General features: G+C 40.0%; 1 protein-coding gene across 1 annotated transcript; it reads right to left on the bottom strand.

The window, feature by feature from the left end:
* Positions 1-384: 384 nt before the first annotated feature.
* Positions 385-19,250, bottom strand: SSR1 (signal sequence receptor subunit 1). The gene is made up of 8 exons (XM_068557091.1): positions 19,071-19,250; positions 16,488-16,600; positions 12,945-13,032; positions 11,382-11,644; positions 9,359-9,435; positions 8,512-8,590; positions 6,556-6,649; positions 385-777 (listed from the first exon to the last, which is right to left on the bottom strand). The coding sequence occupies exons 1-8, from the start codon at positions 19,147-19,149 to the stop codon at positions 710-712; spliced, it is 861 nt and encodes a 286-aa protein (XP_068413192.1). The 5' UTR covers positions 19,150-19,250; the 3' UTR covers positions 385-709.
* Between the last annotated feature and the right edge of the window lie 1,102 nt (positions 19,251-20,352).

Here is a 20,352-nt window from a genome sequence, read left to right as displayed (position 1 = left end):
ATGTACCTTTTTTCTTTTAAAAAAAGAGAGTGAAGTTGGTTTTATGTATCAAAACCAGAATTTTCATGTTTCACAATTTTGGTGCTAGAGATCCCCAAATTCCTTGAACTTATTTGGGAAGGTTTCGGAAGGTGCGCATTATAGTAAACAGCAGCAAAATACCAAAACAGTTCTACTGCTAAAAAGCAGCTACGCCTGCTCGTGCCTTTAGAATACTAGTTGTAAAACAGCAACAACGTGTACAAATTTGTGCCATCAAGCGGGATTTGCGCTATTCTAAAGAAGAAACGTTGTTTTCTTTAAGAACAGTCCAAGGCAGGACATCTACAGTCATACCGGGCAAATGCTGAGTTTTGGGGGAAAATGTCAGAAAATGTCCAAAAGGAAGAGACAATAGCATTGTATTTAGTATTCTAAAGGCATGCTTCAGATAGTTCAACAATGATTCCGGTAAGACCAACTGCTCACATACATACACACACACACTCACATAGATTTTAATGGTTTTAAAAAAACCAAATTTGTTACTTTAGAAAAATAAATGCAGTGCATTTTCAGCAATGTTATCGCCACAGACTCTGATTGCTCAGTCCACACATTAAGTAGTAGTTGCCTTCTATGGTGATATGGCTTCTCTGCACTAATTCCCATCAGGCCGAAAAACATTAGGGCGGGTTAAGTAAAGACCGAATTGTTGCACAAAGAACATTTACTCATCAGATCCCACCGATCTCTTCTGTGCCCGTTTCCTGGGCAACCTTCTTGGTGAAGCTTTATCTGGAAGAAAAGAGAAAGTTCTGACTTGCCTGGCTATCGTGTATGTGTTCAATTCAAAAGCATTTTCCTTCAACTTTACCATTAAGTTAAGAAAACGACACACATGCAAGAAGACCATCTAATAATACCTCTTATCTAGCATAGGTTTTTTAACCTTTAAAATAATCCTTCAAGAGGTAACTCAAAATGAAACTCTACATACTTGTAAGTTGCTAAGTAAATCTTAAGAGTTCTCATCACACACAAAAAAATTTTTTTGGTAACTTTGTATGGTGACAGATGATGACTTACCGTGGTGACCACTTTCCAATGTGTACAAGTTATCATTATGTTGTATACCTGGAACTAATATGTCATTCATTATATGTCAATTAAATCTTTTTGCAATTAGGGTGGGAAAAGATCTAATCTTGATCACTGTAATGTTGAAGCTACCATACAAAATCTTGAATTCTACAGCTCAGCATGTTTATACATGATACATGCATAAGTAAACTCTACAAATAGCATAAAAATTTTATATTGGTTACAAATTAAAGACTTAATATTTATAAATGCAGCGCCATGCAGTTTGCATAATTTTTGGTAATTTCATAAATTTACCTGAAATGAGCAGCAGGTTACAGGAAATTATACAGCACATCAATACTAAAAGCATCCTACACACATAAACAGTATCTTTTTACTTTTTTCTCTTATGTTAGAGTCTTAGTGTGGTCTGTTAAGCAAAAAATAAACTGGTGGTGAGTATCTTCCACTTCTATCCAGTAAGGAGTCATCTAGAAGTTTCTTTAAAAAGTGAAAGACTGTCTTCTCTCTGACCATTGTCTTTTTCATATTTTCTAGGAGCACCTAACCTATTAGGAACGTAGTTCTTTGCGGAGTAAGTTACACATTACAATTATTTTTCCAGTTTAAAAAAATATACAGTAAATGTTTACAAAGAGTACTTAGAAGCTAAAAATTCTTTTCAAAAAACTGCTTAAGAATTAATGACTGAAATATCACGTGAGAGCTGGCCTCAGTGCTTTATTGAGTAGGTTGGTAATGATGTGTTTCGGGGGCTCCAGTGCCTAAAGCTGAGCACAGAAACACTTTTCTGACAAAGAAAGCCTACAACTTTCATCAAATTTTCAGAAAGCTTAGACTACGAATTACTGCGTCTTCTACTCCTAAATAATTTTTAAATGTAAGCAGCAGCTGAATAATCTTTTTTTTTTTTCCAAAAAATGCTTCAGAATCTAACAGCCACCTGTGTGGACACAGCTGTTACTATGGATTAAAATGGTCCTTACTGACTCCCAACAATGTCAACCCCCTGCAGCAGGGTTTTAAATGCAGGAATACACAAAAAAGAGCCTCGGAGAACCTGCAAAGCCTGTTCGTCCAACACACATGAATTTCACTCCATCAGTAAGACAGCCGATCCAACTTACCTTAACAGTGAGTCTAAAACCTTCCCCTCCCACATGTCTAGCTCATCAGAATTAAGCAGCAGACAAATGAGACACACACAGAGCAGCCTGGAGGCATCCAGCTTTGGGGAAAATGGCTCCAAATGCCTCAACAGCCTAGAAAGTGGCATTTCATTTCAGCAAAGAACAATGAAATGTGTATAATGGTGCTTCTCAGTCATCAAAGGAAACCACCTCCTTCTTACCCCCCCCAAAACCCTAAAAAACTTTAAAAAAAGAAAACAGAAAACCTTAAACATGATGTCTCATATTGAATAAATGGGGCAGATCCAAAAATGCCTCTCCTGCCCATTTAAAAAAAGACTAAATTGTAGTAAGATGGTAACTCACTCCAACTTTTTTCATTTTAGAAAAGAGAAAGGCAAGATGTTAGCAGAAAGTTAAAATGGTCCCTTTCCTCTTTCTGGGACTGCATAATCTAATTTCCTACCTCACCTGTGGGGAAATACTATATAAATAACTTTCAGATGGATTTTTTTTTTTTATTAATGAGATACATGTCACAGTTTTCTAACAGATCCCTGAGTTAAAGTCACATTACACAGAAGACTTCATAGTTACAGCTTCTGATAAAGGTTTCCCTATGTACACATATGAAATTGCATTTAGCGAAGATCCTATAATTTTTCTATTAAAATCAGCTAACCTGTCACTTACAGTTAAAAGACCTCAGGGAAGTTGAAGCACCCTACTCTGAAATGCAAAACATACAAGAAAAAACTTCTTAGTAATGGGATCAAATTGTTTCAAACCACCCTTCTTCCTTTACAGTCTGAACGAGACTCATCACCTGAGACACGTGATTATTCTCTCCTTCAACAAGACTTCCTTTGACTCTAACTATGATCCCCCTTTCCTAACTTTTAAGTTGTCTACATTATTCATTCTAGCACATAATCACATATTATTTCATATATGTGCTTTATTTTCCTCAAGCAAAAATGTAAACTCCTGAAAAACTGTAATACGTATAATTCTTACCTTCTTTTTAACATACCACTCAGAACCTAGCATATCATAGTGTTATGGCACCGCAGATAATACTTACTGAATGAAAATACAGTTATACGTGATTGGAATTTTGCTCTGTAATTGTAATAATTCTCAGCTTTTAAGTTCATGAATAACAAGTCAGGGAGAAAGATACTATGAAACCAATCTCCCAGTCTACATAAGCAATCCTGCTGCACTACAGAGGCCATGGTCTACACTTCCACCCAATTCCACTTCCTGCTACACTGAATGCCGGATGACATGGGAAATCTGTCCTTAAAGAGACCCTCAGCTGTCTCCTAGGCTCCATGTCCCAACGTCTCCAAGTCTTGATTCGCCTGAGCTCTACACACGCTTTCGCACGCTCACCGGAGTTGCACGGGCTCCTCACACTCACAGATCCAACTCAGACCCATCCCTCCTTGTGCACAGACACTCCTCTTCCTAGAGTCCCCTGCTGTTAATGGGACCATCTTCCATCCAGCTGCCCAAACTCAGAGCACCCTGACTCCTCCCTTCCTGAAACTACCAAAAAGTCACTGAAAGCCCGACCGGCTCCACTTCTGAAATATCCTTCTCTTCCCTTTTATTCCCATTCACTACTGCCTTAGCTTAGGCCCTAATGGTTCCTCGTACGCTTTGCTGAAATCACCTAACTGGTATCCCTGGGTCCAGCAGCTCCCACTTCTTAGCCAGCCTCCACAAAACTATCACATAATTTTCTAAAAAAAAACATGAATTTGTTATTTCTCTGCTTTAAAGTATCTGATGGCTGCCATTTGGCTAGAAGGAAAGTCAGAAGGCCATAGCAGAGCACATAAAAAAGACTCCCCCTCACAGAACTCAAGAATCGGCCAATTGTCAACCCCTTCTGTGAATGATCTCCCTACTCTCCTACCTGGAGAAGGCCCCTCCTATGCTCTTACTAAAGCGCCTACCAGACTGCACTTGCGTTTCAACGTAGAAAGACAAGTCAATTTATAAACCTGGAAAGAACCTGAACAGCCAATTCACAGGAAAAGAAATACTAAGTAGCCAATAAATATGCATAAAGAAGCCAAACCTCATTCTTAACTGTAAATGAAAAATGAGATACCATTTTGTAACATACTGGCAGATTAAAACATTTTATTATACTTAACACTTGAGAATGATTAGTAAGAGGGGAGGAGAAACAGGCAATATTATACATTACTGAGAACATAAATTGGCACCACCTTTCAGGAAGGAAATGGAACACTTTCCATAAAAATTAAAATGTGCATAATCTTAGACCTAGCCATTCTACTTTTAAGAAATTATCCTGGGGACTTCCCTGGTGGCGCAGTGGTTAGGAATCCGCCTGCCAGTGCAGGGGACACGGTTTCCAGCCCTGGTCCGGGAAGGTCCCACATGCCACGGAGCAACTAAGCCCATGCACCACAACTACTGAGCCTGTGCTCTAGAGCCCGTGAGCCACAGCTACTGAGCCTGCGTGCCACAACTACTGAAGTCCGCGCGCCTAGAGCCCGTGCTCCGCAACAAGAGAAGCCACCGCAGTGAGAAGCCCATGCACTGCAACGAAGAGAAGTCCCCGCTCGCCACAACTAGAGAAAGCCCGCGCGCAGCAACGAAGACCCAACGCAGCCAAAAATTAATTAATTAATTAATTAAAAAAAAATTATCCCGGGTAGGAGAGTGGGCAAAATAGGAGTAGGGGGTCAAAAGGTACAAACTTCTAGTTATAAGTCACAAATATTTAATATACAACATGGTGATTATAGTTAACAACACTGTAGTGTATATCTGAAAGTTGCTAAGAGAATAGATCTTAAGAGCTCTCATCGCAAGAAAAATAAAATTTGTAACTGTGTGGGATGGTGTTGACTAGATGATGTGGCGATCATTTCACATTTTATACAAATATCAAATCATTATGTTGTACATGCAAAACTAATGTTATATGTCAATTACATCTTAATTTTTTAAATTATCCCATAATTTTATATATTAAGAATATTCAGTAGAGTATTAATTTTAAGAGCAAAAAACTGGAAATAACAAACATCCTTCAATATAGAACAGGCTTAATTCTGACACATTTATATAAAAGAATTGTAAAAGAATACTATGTAGTTATTAAAAAGAATAAGGTAAATATGTAAGTAATTATCAAAAAAAGACATCCAAGGCACAAGAACTCAGGTTGTAGAACTGTGTGCCACATGATGCCATCTGTGTAAACACACACACAGACACAGCAGACATATAAGCTGGTACACGTGTAGAAAACACTTAGAGTAACACATGAGTACCAATTATTTATGGAAAATGGAACTAGGGGAGCCAGGAGGTTATCTCTGAACTTTTTTTCTTTTCCACCCCCCAAAAAAAGGGCAGGACCTCCTGGTGGCGCAGTGGTTAAGAATGCACCTGCCAATGCAGGGGACATGGGTTCGAGCCCCGATCGGGAAGATCCCACATGCCGCGGAGCAACTATGCCCCTGGGGCAGAACTACTGAGCCCGTGTGCCTAGAGCCCATGCTCCACAACAAGAGAAGCCAACGCAATGAGAAGGCCAAGCACCGCAGCGAAGAGTAGCCCCCGCTCGCCGCAACTAGAGAAAGCCCGCACGCAGCAACAAAGACCCAACGCAGCCAAAAATAAATAGATAAATAAATAAATTTTTAAAAATTGTTATAAAAAAAAAGGCAATGAAGCCATACTGCTTTTATGGCAAATGTTTTTAAAAAGTCCAATTACAATTGGAGAAAAAAAATCTATATTCTTCTATAAAGATTAATATTTAACTAACTGCATATATAATAGAAACTGAAATATACGTTAGGTAGACTATCAGGCAGTACTGTAGGTTTATTCTTTCAAAAATAGCGGGTAGTTGGCAGTTCTTCTAATAAATATGGTGATAGAAAACTGTTCCCTTATTCAGTACACTTACTGTAAAGTATTCACAAACTATACAACAGCTCCCAACACCACATCAAACACCATTAAAAAGATGAATTGCCTCACCTCTCCTACTCTGCACTGAAGCCACAGGAAAGAAGAGAGACAGGAAAAAGGTTAGGAATATAGAGAATTCACACATTTGTATACAAACTGCAGATGTGGAAGCATTTCTAAATTAAAGCATAAAAATAGTGCACAGAGTAAAAATGTGATGCATTCATTGCTCATCATATTAGATTCGTACAAGCCATGAAAAGATGAGTGTTAAGGAGCACTGACCAAGCATTTTTTTGCCAAATCTAAGATACTTAATTTCCATTTAACAGAAAAGTTTCCCAGGCGAGTTTGTAGGAGTACTTACTGATCTGATTCAAAGTTTCCTGAGGAATCCAGCTCATGTCAACATCACTCTGACTCGAGGTACCCGTCTCTACCTTCTGTATGGGTCTCTTGCGCTAAAAGAACATAAAAACATTATTGTAAAGGAGTTCCATTATATTATTTACTATAATTTTAAAACCGCCCATCAAGCTACCCACTTAAATATAATAGATAAACATGTTCTCTTCTAGTCCTAAAACATATTCCTCAAATATTTTTTTAACGAGGCGGGAACATCATGTCTACACCAATATAAAGAATAAGGAATAAATCTGCACAATTACTTATTTTCAGTCTTTAACGACTTTTCCTCTGCTGTAAAGCTTCATATGTTATTACACAATTGGTAGACCAAGTAAGAACTTCTATTTTTACAATGATTTTCTTTCATTTTGGGAATCAAATCTTAAAGAATAAACTTATTTCCACATTAAACAAAAGTTGGGATAATTACTGAAATGTTGCATGCAGGCAGATCCCTGCATTATTAGCTAAATACACTTAAACAGCTGGCATAAATAAAACAAAACAAAAACATATAATCCCATTTAAGCTAACAACCTCAAACTTTGTTCCTTGAGTATTTGCAGCAAAACTGCTAGAAAGTAAGAAAGTGATTCAATTCCACTCTTTGGTCCTATTCTTTAAAAAAAAAAAACAAAAAAAAAAAACCCACCTATTTACATAAGAAACAGAATATTAATTTTACAGTCCAAAAATTGGACTCTGAACACACAGAGATAACTGAAAAACTGGCTTATACCTAATACATAAACTTATAGCAAAAATGCTGACTATTATGAAAACAAGGTAAAGAAAGTTATGAAAATTAACATTCAAGCACTAAGTATTTTTCTTTTAAAAAGTAAGGATTTATTAATAACATTTACTGCTAATTTTACATAGGTTTGATTGCCTGACTTACTGCTTAATAAAGATTAACCAAAATGTCTAGCAATTGTTTAGGGTCTAGTTCATATCAGTGTATTTGACACAAATCATGTTATATACTGAGAGGAACAGTATGGGTTATTTTGTTTTGGGGTTGGTTTTTTTTTTTTGGCAGGGTGAGGGAGAAGAGGGACATGAGGATACAGTGGCAGAATTAGCTACCATGTTCAGAGACAGGAAACCATGATTACACCAGGTGCTTCAATGCTGCCACTCTACTATTCTAACTCGAAACACAATTCTGACTTAAATACAGCCAAATTCATTCGTTCTTTTTCAAATGAAGACTCATTTAATTGCTAATCAGAAGTCAGCCCTATAGTCAAGAGTATTAAAGCAAATATATGAAAGCTGCATTACTTATAGATAAAATACATATCCATGAAAGAGTATGATAAACAGAAGAATGAAATCTTATGTCTGAGTTTTAGGAATACAAATTCTAGCATAATACAGAGTTACGTAACAGTGAGAAGGTAAATATCATCCTGGAGAATGCAGACAAAGGACACCAACTGCACGTGGCAGTAGAGTCTAAACAAATCCAAATCATACACCCAAGGTCTCCTCTTCAGGCTTTATTTTATTTATTTTTATTGTTATCATTATTTTTTTTAAATAGGTCTTCACTGGAGTGCAACCGCTTCACAATAGCGTGCTTGTTTCTGCTGCACAACAAAGAGAATCAGCCACATGCACACACAGCCCTGACCCCCCGGGCCCCCCACCCCCCAGGTCATCGCAAAGCATGGAGCCCATCTCCCTGGGCTATGCTGACGTCCCCCACCAGCCAACCACCCTGCGCTCGGTAGTGTATATATGTCCGTGCTACTCTCACTTCGTTCAGGCTTTATTTTAAAAAGGCACAACAAACCTGTAATCTACAAACCCACAGTGAGAGCAAGAAGCCACAAATAACTAGACTGTACTTAGTACTGTAACGACTTTTGAAGTATGGCTGTAAGAGCTGTTTATCTATATTTACCTTTCTAGATTCTAGGAGTTGATGAAGGCCAACCACCACCAAAAGCCCAAGACCAGCAAGGAACATATACATAAAGATTCTGATATAAAAGGAGAAAATATAAACTGGCTTTAGTTCATAAGAAATACCACAGCTAATTAAAACTATAATTGTGCTTTAACTCCTAAGAGGTATGAGTTAATTACAACAATAATTCTAACAAAATATAATTTTTCCAAATAATTTGTGGGGAAAAGGAACAAAATATTTTAAATTCAACGTAGATCCAGGTAACAGTTTTATAAATTTACCTTTAACAACAGTCAGTCCCCACCCCCCAAAAAAGGCATATGATCTACAATGAATTACTTCATAATTTGTTATAGTCAAAGCTCAGTTAAAACAGCTGCATTAGGTGTTGTCTTCCTCAAATATTAGACTTTGCACAATTTTATTTAAAAGTTACTTTTAGTGAATTATATAAGTACACAGTGAAAAATGATTCATCATTCGCAAAGGACACATTTTTCAAGATAAAATCTTCTGGTTTATGTTTTCAATAGTAATTTTGGAGGCATGAAACTTAAATGAGGCTGATGACCAACTTAAGAGGACGGGGTGGAAAACAATTTAAAGACGGGAAGAACAAAAAGCAAACTATCTTTCTAAAACAGTTTTTTGTTAGCTTTAACTATCTTTCCTAACTTGGTATTAACAGTTCTAAGAATCATCTAAAGTATGAATTTAAGTAGTCAGGATTTCACCCAATCTACACCTAATCTTTCACCATTAAAAATACAGTGACGGAAGCAAGCCTCCCAGTCCTACCTTCTGAGGTCAAGACCTACGCACTGCGACTTTCACTTACGTTTCTCCATCTAGCCCATCTTCTCTCTCAATAATTGTAACTGTTTGATTGAAGACAGCATCTTGGAAAACATTGCCCTGTTAAAAAAAATAAATCACAAAAATCTGAAATGTGTTGAAAGAATGAAAGCTTACAAGATTTCTTCAAACTTACCCTACAGATACCCTACCGATACCCTACCGCTTTCTCATCGCTTAGAAGGTCAGTAAGACTCAACAGAGTCGTACGTAAGTGCACCAATTCAATGTCAGGGACTCAACGTTATGATGTTACTTTCTCCTCAAAAATAAAAAAGGCCTCCAACTTTGCTAAAGTTGTCCCCACTTTCTTTGGCGGGGATGGGAGAAGATGTGAGAAACCAGGGAAGTAAAGTAAAAAACAGGATAACGTGCAGAAAGAAACAGAGCCCACAGAACACTCTTCAGCCAGAAGCCCTGGCTTCTGTTGTAGGTAATCCTCCAAACGAGAAAGGAAGAGCATGAACATGTACAGCAGGAGCTCCAGAAGAACATCATTTTAAGAACTAGCCTTGAACAAAAGTCAAATTCATGTTCTAAATTGACAATGGATTGGAAATCAGTTTATATTAAATGGGTTAATGACTTTCAGTATCAAAATCTTTTTCTGTGGTGGTCTCCAAATAATTCTGTCAGCTCAACACAATTTCCGTTTTCAAATACATGAGAATCACTGGGACAACACACAGCTGTGTTCAGTGTTTTGTGTGAAGCATCGAGGTAGTACTTTTTCAAAACGGTCACTGCTTATTGCTGAACTGTAACGATTTAAGTCTTATCCAAGATCGTCCTATTAGCATTCCTCTAGTGACAATTCCAAGATGAAACAAACATTCAAAATGGAACTGAAGCTACATATATGCTTGTTGGATTAAGTTTAATTCTGGTTGAAAACTTGATGAAATACACAGTCCTTCAAGCTACTAAACTATAAAGTTGAGGAAGCTTAATACATTGTTTTGAAAATAAGGATGGGGAATTCCCTGGTGGTCCAGTGGTTAGGACTCAGCGCTCTCACTGCAGGGGCCTGGGTTCAACCCCTGGTCGGGGAACTAAGATCCCGTAAGCAGTGCAGTATGGCCCCCCACCCCCACCCCCCAAAAAAAGAAAAAAGATGAAAACTCTTTCCCACTTTCCACTAAGTAGTTTTAAAAAAAGACACAAAAGGAAAACTTAACTGCAGCATGAGAAATTTAACTCAGATGTAAATATGTTGACACTAGGGTGATGAAAAGGTTGAATAAGCTTCCAAGAGAGGATGAAATTTCCTTCTCAGAAAACTTTTTCGAAAGGGAATGGTTTAGATGTGCTTTCTATCTGAAGGAGGACGTGACAGTTGTCATCTAGAGGTCAACTCCCAGCAGTAAAATTCTAGTGGGCTTCTCTCATTCATTCATTGGATATATGTATACTATAGAAAGATAGTAAAATATCCTAAGAAAGACAACAGAGCTTATATTAGGCTATTTGGTTCTCATAAACCATAAGCCTTACTAACATCCTAAAAATATTTGGTTACATTTTCTCTATGAGTGTACAAAATGACAGAAAAATAGTCACAGAAAGTCCTTAAAACTTACCAACAGAAGCAGTAAAATGGGCAAAATGCAAGCAACGAAAGGAAGTACAAAAATTACTTAATATATGTTAACATCTCAAGAAGTAGCAGATTCCACTGTGTGGCTTACTGTTCCTTTTCCTTTTAAGATTCAGCTGGAGTCACTTTCACTTTCCTACCCCTACACTTACTTGTCTCTAGTATGTATCACTTTATCATGCTGTGATGTTGTCTGTCTACAACCATCTGCCCCATTGGATTATAGACTTGAAGACAGAGATGTACAATTTATCTTTGCCTCCCTGCTGCCTGTCAGTTTCAACCACAAAATAGGCACCTGAATGAATAAATACAAGAATATTCATTAAACAATGTCAACTGTCCTCATCCATTCTTAACTTAAAAAAAAAAAAAGAAAAGAAGAAGAAGAAGGTTTAGAGGGCCTTACGTTCAAATCTTTGTAGTTCAGATTGATGACTAGACCAAAGGGCCGTCCACCCATGGGCTCTGCAGGAATGAAGGAGTACTCAAAAGTTGCCTGTCTCTGGGGTGGCACTACAGTATTCAGAGGAAGAGCTGTGAAATTCTGGATATAAAACTGGTAGTCCTGAGGATAACGGAATGAGGCGTCTAGAGATTCAACAATAAAATCTTCTGTACCCTTGTTTGTAAAGCCTACCAGGAACTTCACAATGTTATTTGCTGGAAAATCTAAGAAACAAAAAAAGAGACAGGAAGATTAGAAAACATTCAAAGGGTACAAAATAAGTAGACATTACAAATGGATTCTGGCACCCTTTCCTGCTATGTATGGATTTGGTTTCAGAACCCTTTTCAGTAGAGCACTCCAGCCATCCACTAACTAGCAACTTGGAGTTCGTGTGTAAGCTGAAACCCTTGTCTGCGTGGCAGCATTCCAACTTAAGAGTTGAACTGAGCACCTCAATTTAAGACCAGATCACTTCCAAGTTGTATGTCTAAGAAGGAGTTGTATACTTTCAGCAGTAAGATTATCTTGCAGTGGGGCTACATGTCTTGGTGAAGTCACCTTCATCTCCAACTCAGTATCTGCGCTCTGTGCAGATAATGGAGAGAAAAATGACAGAAAGGTAAAGTCTAAGAGGTTCACCTGAAAACTGTAATATCTATTAAAACATAAAAAAAAAAAAATCAATCAGGCAATCCTTATTTGCAGTTAGTCAAAATGCAAACAAATGTGACCCAAGGAGGCAGCTACAAAAATAAATGGGAAAAACCAACAACAACAATAAAAACCCCTCAAATTATACTTTCTGTAGGCACAGAGGTAGAATGTACGTGGGAATAAAACAGAAAGCTTGAGAAGACCAAGAAGATGAATAACCTCAAATAAAAAGTCTTCGATAATTATCCTGTGGTCTACAGAGCTGCTTCATCCATAAAGCACAGGTTCTGGGGTCAGACAGATCTGGGTCTGAATCCTGTCTTCAGAATCTATTTACTAAGTGAGTAACCCTGTTCAAGTCGTAACCTCTCTAAACCTCAGTTCAACAATAACTCTCCTCTTAGGGTTCCTATTAGAATTGAATAACACAGGCAAAATACTGAAAACAGTGCCTGCCACATAGTTCTCAATAAATATAAGCCATTAGTTAATTTTCTTCTAATGCAACATAGGCTCTAGTCAAGGCCTAACTGTAAAGATTTAATATTTCACTAATGTTTACACTCAAAATATGAATGTTATTTTACTGTGGCAGTTTGAAAAAAGTTTAAAAACAGTATCTTTCAAAGGGACATTTGATTTCTAGTTAAAATGGATAGTATTTATTTTTTCCCCGTAGTTTAAATGCCAGAAACGCTACCTTACAGATATGGGTATTCATACATGCAAGTGGGTTTTTCCCCAAAATGTGTCTACACTATACTTGTAAAATAAAGACCTTAATCATTATTAATGCTTCCCCAAAAAGTGAGCTAGCCATTTAAAAAAATTCCTGTATTTGAATTACAACCAACATTCCCCTCTCACCTTCTCCTTTCACAAACAAGATGGTTGTATCTGCACTTGGTGAAGCTTCAGGTTCACCAGATACATCTTCTTCCTCTTTATCTTCAGCCTAAGAAAAATGTTAAAAGCAGATTACTATGGGGGAAAAACAACATCATTTAAGAATAATGACTTCACTAGATTTGGGACAATATATACATTGCTTCTCCAAGGCTGTGTTGGGATTAGTAGTGGAATGAATTTCATTGTAACTTTTCGGTGAAAATAAAACTTCAAGAGCAGCGCATCTCAAACAGTAATGTGCATGCTGATCCCCTGGGGATTCTGCAGCTATGACTCAGGTCAGGGTGAAGCCTGAGATTCTGTATGTATTTCTAACAAGCACCCAGGAAATGCCCATGAAGCTGGTACTTGGATCACACTTTGAACTGCGAGGTTCTAGAGTGTGGGTTGGTAAATCTTCTGTAAAGTTTGAAAGAAGTTTAAAAACAGTATTTTTCAAAGGAACATTTAGTTTCTAGTTAAAACGGGTAGTACTTACTTTTCCCCTTAGTTTAAATGCCAGGAATACTACCTTCCGGGAAAAGAAGAAGTGTCATACACACTCTTCGTGCCACCCCTCCCCCACAAAGGGCGAAGGGAAAGAGACTCCAAAGGAGGCGCTGGCCTGAGGACTCAGGTAGAAAGTGTCTTCCGCTTCGGGGACCACGAGGTCCCTGCTGCAACTATGCAACTGCGGGGGCAGCACGAAAGCAGGCAGGGACAACACGGGGCTGGGCAGAGCTGGCTCTGTCCCGCATTCGCATTCTGCCGACCCGTGCTAGGGCCTGGTTATTGGTCTTTCCATCCCAATTAAGAATTTCCCTGTAAGAAGTCATCACAAAACTTGGAAGAAATGGTTTTTTAAAAAAATGTGACCAGGGAAATACTGGGGTGGAGATGTCCTGAAACTCAAACTTGTACGACTTGGTACATTTACTATTAACCATTGAACTGTATGCTTTAAATGAGCAAGTATCATGATATGTAAATTACATTCCAATAAAATTGTTTAAAAATGTCAACAAATTTTAACTAAAAATTTTAAACCCCAGTGCAGCATTTCTCCAGGCATCAATGAGAATTACAGATACTCATATATTTGAAGTGTCCAGGCCCTTAATAAATCGAGATGCTTAAGGGCACCACTGTTTACTGGCATTTAACTTTTCATTTATGTAAATACTCTCTCTCTCCCAATACAGACCTCTCAAGAGCAAAGCCTGTCTTACATTTTAAAAATTCTCCACACCCACCTCATATGCTTAAGGCACTCAAAACATTTCTTCAATGACTGTTGTACAACTCGTTCAATTGTATTGTAAGTTATATTTTAAGTATCTTTAATGATACCTTCATTTACTAAGACTTAGTGAATTTCTACTTTTGGGAAAAGAGACCCACAAGTAAGAAAAGAGACCAGAAACAGCTGTCAAATAAGGAGAAAAGGATATACTTGAGAAACAAGAGAAATCATCCCTAAGATTTGATTAACAGGTTGTGGAATAAAAAGAAATGAAAGCAACAAGGTAAAAGCTTGAAGCACTGGAACCTTATCAAAACAGAATTAATTTATGGAAGTAAGATGGATGGTAAATGCTGAATTCCATTTTGGACAGATAAAATTTGAGGTACTTATGGAACATCCAGATGTGCTATCCCACAAAGAGCTGGAAACAGAGGAATGGAGCTCGGTAAGGCAGGCGGCTAGAAACGAGATCTGGAAGTCATCCACGTAAGGCAGTGGTCGCTAAAACCACAGGTGTCATCAACATTAAGGGAGTGAGCAGAGGGAGAGAAGGCGGAAGAGACCAGGGAGCAGCCGCTGAACAGAGAAAACCGATGGGGGTGCCACAGAGGTCAACGAGGGAACTCAAGGAAGGGGTGCTCAGGAAATGCTAAAGAGGCCACACAGGGGAGGAACGGAAAACAGGCCAGGAATTTGGCAGTTAGGTCACTGGTGACTTAGCAAGAACAGTTTTACTAGATACATGGGACCAGACCAACCACTGTTAGAGAACAAATGTGAAATGAGCAGAAAAGAAAACGGTACAATTTCCTCTTTCAAGAACTGTGCTGGGGCTTCCCTGGTGGCGCAGTGGTTGAGAATCTGCCTGCCAATGCAGGGGACACGGGTTTGAGCCCTGGTCTGGGAAGATCCCACATGCCGCGGAGCAACTAGGCCCCTGAGCCACAACTACTGAGCCTGCGCGTCTGGAGCCTGTGCTCCGCAACAAGAGAGGCCGCGATAGTGAGAGGCCCGCGCACCGTGATGAAGAGTGGCCCCCGCCTGCCGCAACTAGAGAAAGCCCTCGCACAGAAACGAAGACCGAACACAGCCAAAAATAAATAGATAAATAAATAAATTTATAAAAAAAAAAAAAAAAAAAGAAAGAAAAAAAAAGAACTGTGCTGGTAAAAAGAAAAGAAAACGTGTAAACTTCAGGTGGAGGAACACAAAGCGGAGGATGTGAGCACATCTGTAGCTTAACAGAACTAAGTCACGGAGAAGGATCAATGCGTAAAGTTACAGAAAGAAAGAGGATAATAAACAAGATCTCACAAGACCAGATGGGGAGAAGGTGGTAGGGCCGGCCTTAGAAAAGAGTAAAGACAACTCACTGTTAAAGGAGAGATGTAGAAAACATGAGTGAATAATATATTCAGAAGTAGAATGTAGAAAATTTGACAGAGTCCACACTTGATGGCCTTCACCTTCTAACATCAAAGACAATATTGTTGCTAAGATTTCACAGAGGACTGATTTTGGAGTTCAAAAGTGGTTAAAAACCAGTTCTATGTAGGAGAAATTACAGTAGTCAAAGAGAGAAAATAAAACTAGCTAGAAGCATGCCACAATGATCTTGATTCTAGCCCAATATTCTTACTGTCATACTATAATTTTATAGTAGAAGTTTCAACGTTAGACACCTTCTAAGAGATCTTCTCTAAGCCCTCCTTCTAAGCGGAATCTTCACAGAACATATTTTATATATTGTTTACTGTCTGCTCCTCACCCCCTGCCACCAAAATGCATACACACTGTCCCAAGAACATAAACTCCATGAGAGCAGAGAGAATCTCTGGTCTCTTCACCAGGGGAATCCAAAACAGTGCCTGGCACACAGTCGGAACTCAATAAATACTTGCTTATTGAGTGAAGGAAAGAAAGCAGAAGGAGGAAACTGACCCAGAAAGGTAAGTTGCCCAAGACCAGAAAGCTAAGTAGTATGTATCCCAAACCCAACAACAAATGGTCCAGTGGGCCTACTATAACGTTACCCTCATAGACTCAAGTTCATATCACCTTGAACTGTGCTTTGTTCCACGTCTCCTTCCTTGTGCCAGAAAATACTTACAGATCATCCTCAATGACTGGCCCCATTCTCCCAAATTCAATCCACTTTGATCCCAGTAACGAACCTCTAAAAGCAAGAATTTTAATACCAAATTTGTCTGTATAAGGGCTAAATACATGTATATAGATACACTATATATATGTATTAAATCAAATACAGCACTAACCAAATCTGTGGGTTCATCTTCTTCCACTTCTGCTTCATCATCTTCATCTTCAATTACAGAATCTTCCACCGTTTCTTCATCTTCTGTAAGATCTTGAGCCGCTGCCAATGAGCCTAACAATAAAATAAAGAACAAGCAATTAACCTTTACCCTGGAATACCAATGTTTCCAAATCTCAGGTATATAGGCAATGAAAACTTTCCCTCGGAATAACTCAATCTCCCAGTTCACTCTAGTGATGCCAAATGACGACGCTGTCTAATATTCATATGATTTTATCTTACTGTTAGTCTTACCAACTGCACATTAATTTTAGTGGGAAATGCTGTTTAATTCTAAAAAGCAGCTGGAAAAATGAGCTGCTAAAACTAAAGATGCCTTAAAGCCCAAATAAAGAAATTCAAGCAACTCTGTTAAGCATATTAAAGGAAGTAAGTTTGTTTTAGAAGTAAGAAACTCCAGAATTTAATCTATCATTAACCACATAAAACAAACCCAAAAAATCCAGGTCTAAAGGAAAATAGCAATCTAAATATCTAGGCAAGAAATCCTGTTATTAGAGTTGACTACAGCTCAAAACTCTTAGTACTCGATAGCATGTTAATTCCATGGAACAAGTATCTGTATGACATCCATAGTAAAAACTAGCTCTCATGAAACACATTTGGTTTAGTAAAAACTATATTGGTAATTTCAAGTTTGAGAGCTGAGAAAGAATGCATTTATTTTTGCATACAACTTCAAACATGTTTTAAGATACTTTTTATTTCTCCTACACTTAACATCATAGTGAAAGCAAGCATAACTATAACGCCAAGAAACTATACATCATAACTTTACAGGCAAAAGTACATGTCACATTAAATCTATTTCAGGCAAGACTCTCAAAAGAAATTTCAAAGTTCTAGTGACTCTTCCAACATTTCTCAGAAAGAATGATGATGTGGCAATTAAGTAGAGGGGAAAAAAATATGGGAAAGGAAGCATGTGCACATGCTGTAATACCCAGGAGAAACAGTATATACTAAGAGGACCGCATTTTAAGTCTTTCCCACTTCCTTGAGTTCTTACTGCCCGTTAAGACTTATGCCAAATATTAAAGAACACTGAACCACACTTTATGAACTGAAAATCAGCTTCTACTGCTTGCTGAATAGACTAAACAGTGCATTCATAATTTACAAGTCATTTTGTAAAACCGGTAAGAATACCTACATCTGACATAATTAAGTGGTACTCAAATTTCAAGACTTCTCAATATATACAATGGCTTTCACCCTACATTTATAAAACAATGTTTTAATGCTAACCAGTAACAATTTTGTGCCTAAAAAAAAAACTAACACTTTTACATTGGAAAAATTAAGAGAAAACATCTTTTGAAAGACAGGCCACTCTGCACAAAAAGTGTTCAAAGATACCCAGTTAGATACTGATGTTTCTTAAGAAAAGAAAGCCTGAAAAAATATACTTTAGATTCTAGACAAGTACGATTACCAAATTTTCTTAAAGAAAATGAAAACATCGACCAGCAAGCAACTCCTAAAGGAAAAGCATTCCTATTTAAACCTGCAAATGAATTAACGGTTTTGGTTAATTCTCCCACTTGGTTTTCTATCCGTTAAATAGAAGCCAGTCAGTTCACTTTTCTTTGCAAAAGAACTCGTGGATACCTGTCATTATCGTTCACTTTGCCACACAGCTTGCTTAAAGTTACAGAATAAAAGGAACTCTAGCGATCATTTAGTCAGACTGAATTCCACAGAGGAGAAAATGGAAGTTCACGATAGAACCAGAGTTAAGAAGCCAAGTTTCCACATTTCTGACGTCCTGCTACCTATTCTCACACCAGGTTAACTGCTGGAACAAACCTAGATAAAACACGTACAGCTCGAAGGAGACTACATTTTTTTCAGGACAATGCGATGCTTCCACAAAACAAAACGGGAAAAATAATTACAAAAAAAGGAGAGCAAAAGGAGGGCTCAAGTCCCGGACATGCCCAGGGATCCTTCAGCCCGCCTGGGAGCAGGGCTGGACAGGCGGGTGAGGATGGGGAGTTCTGGGGAAATCAAGACACCTGGGAGCACAGAGGGATGTGCTGATAATCGGGGAGAGGACCAGCAGCACGGCTCAGAGTTCAGGCTAGCAGAAAACAAGGCTTTCAGCAAATGAATGGAGAACTCCTGGCGTGGACGCTAAAGACACGTCAGCCCAGCGCCGAGGGGCGGGGACGGGGTGGAGCGGCGGCCGCTGGAGCGCCAGGGGCCGCCGCGCGCTCGGGCACAGCCTGCCCGCCGCCCCTCGTCCCTCGCTCCGGCCGAGGCCGCGGCTGCAGGCGCGAGCCCGAGCCGCCCGCCGCCCCCGAGCAAGCTCGCCGGCAGCGCCCAGCCCTCGCGTGCAGGAGGCGGGGGTCAGGCAGGCTCTGGCGCACGGGGGGCCGCCCTGCGAGCCGGGGGTCGGGGGCCGCGGAGAGGCCGGTGAGGGGGCCGCCGGACCCAGGAGGAGCCGCCGCCGCCTCCAGCTTCAAACCTGCGGTCGCGGCGTCTCCCACCCACCCGCCACCCACTCCCCTCGCCTCACCTCCAGGGCGGCCTCGGAGCAAGAGAGTGGCGGGGAACACCAGCAGGAGAAGCAGCAGCAGGCGGGGGAGAGACTTCATGGCGCGGCCACTCCGGCGTCCGGTCTCCGTCCGCAAGGGCTCTCGGCGACTCCGGCGGTAATGGCGTTACTCTTCATCCGGGCTCCGGGCGGGGAGGGGCGGGGCACGTACCACGCACGGCCTTCGCCACGCCCACTCCCCTGGCCGAGAAGCGCCGCCAGCGTGGCTGCTGGGCTCGGAGCCTGGGGGAGCGCGGGCGGCCCCGGGAGTCACGTGGCCGGTTGCTAGGGCCTCTGAGATTCCCGCGAGAGTCCGCCTCCCGTTATAGTCGCGGGCTAGTGACCTGCGGTTTGCCGCTCGCCCCGCCCCCCATCACTCCCTTCCAATTAATTAGCGTCATTAGTGGTTATTTTATTTGAATGACGATCCGCCGGGTGACCGGCGCAATAAAGTCTTTGTGTAATTTTAAATAGTGGTCTTATAAGGAGCATGAACTGCCAGCGTGTGGCACTGAAAAGCAAGCATATGTTTTGGAATATATATTATATAACAGTTAAAGAAAAAAAACCCCAAAGCATAAAAAATATACAGTGGAAACTCTTGTCCCCCCTCTGCAGAAACCCTCACCCACAGTTAAACAGTGACAGTTCTTAACTTCTTACCTGACATTCCAGAGCTATAAGTCACCCAGATCAGGGCCTGGAATAGAGTAAGCATTTAGGAAACACATAATGGGGGCGGCAATGGCTGGACACTTTCCTTCTCATCTAGTGTGCACTTAAGGTTGCTGCCAGTAATCTGGTATGTCATGCAATTAAACAATGTGAATTCCAGGTACTGTTGCGCTAGACCAGCGTGAGCTGTCATACGGATGATAAAACAAATAAGCTAACACATGGTGTGCTTACTATTGCCAATTCCTGTCATTTGATCTCTGAAAATCCTTATGAGCTGGGTATTATTTACTGGGAAGAAAACTGAGACACAGAAAGTTTTGTAACTTCCCCAAGGCTTAAAAGCTGGTTAATGGGGGCTTCCCTGGTGGCGCAGTGGTTGATAATCTGCCTGCCAATGCAGGGGACACGGGTTCGAGCCCTGGTCTGGGAGGATCCCACATGCTGCGGAGCAACTAGGCCCGTGAGCCACAGCTACTGAGCCTGCGCGTCTGGAGCCTGTGCTCCGCAACAAGAGAGGCCGCGATAGTGAGAGGCCCGCGCACCGCGATGAAAAGTGGCCCCCCGCTCGCCGCAACTAGAGAAAGCC

This window comes from Eschrichtius robustus, chromosome 12 (assembly GCF_028021215.1).
Source record: "Eschrichtius robustus isolate mEscRob2 chromosome 12, mEscRob2.pri, whole genome shotgun sequence".
In the NCBI taxonomy this organism is placed as follows: Eukaryota; Metazoa; Chordata; class Mammalia; order Artiodactyla; family Eschrichtiidae; genus Eschrichtius; species Eschrichtius robustus.
This window is presented reverse-complemented; position numbering and strand designations above follow the sequence as displayed.

Bases quoted from the DNA above. Each gene is read 5' to 3' on its own strand.
- SSR1 (XM_068557091.1), bottom strand. From the start codon at position 19,149: ATGAAGTCTCTCCCCCGCCTGCTGCTGCTTCTCCTGCTGGTGTTCCCC. The intron at 9,436-11,381 runs GTAAGGCCCTCT...TTTTTTTAACAG, and splicing joins TGAACTACAAAGATTTGAAC to GGCAATGTTTTCCAAGATGC. The intron at 8,591-9,358 runs GTAAGTGAAAGT...CTTTTATATCAG, and splicing joins GATGGGCTAGATGGAGAAAC to AATCTTTATGTATATGTTCC.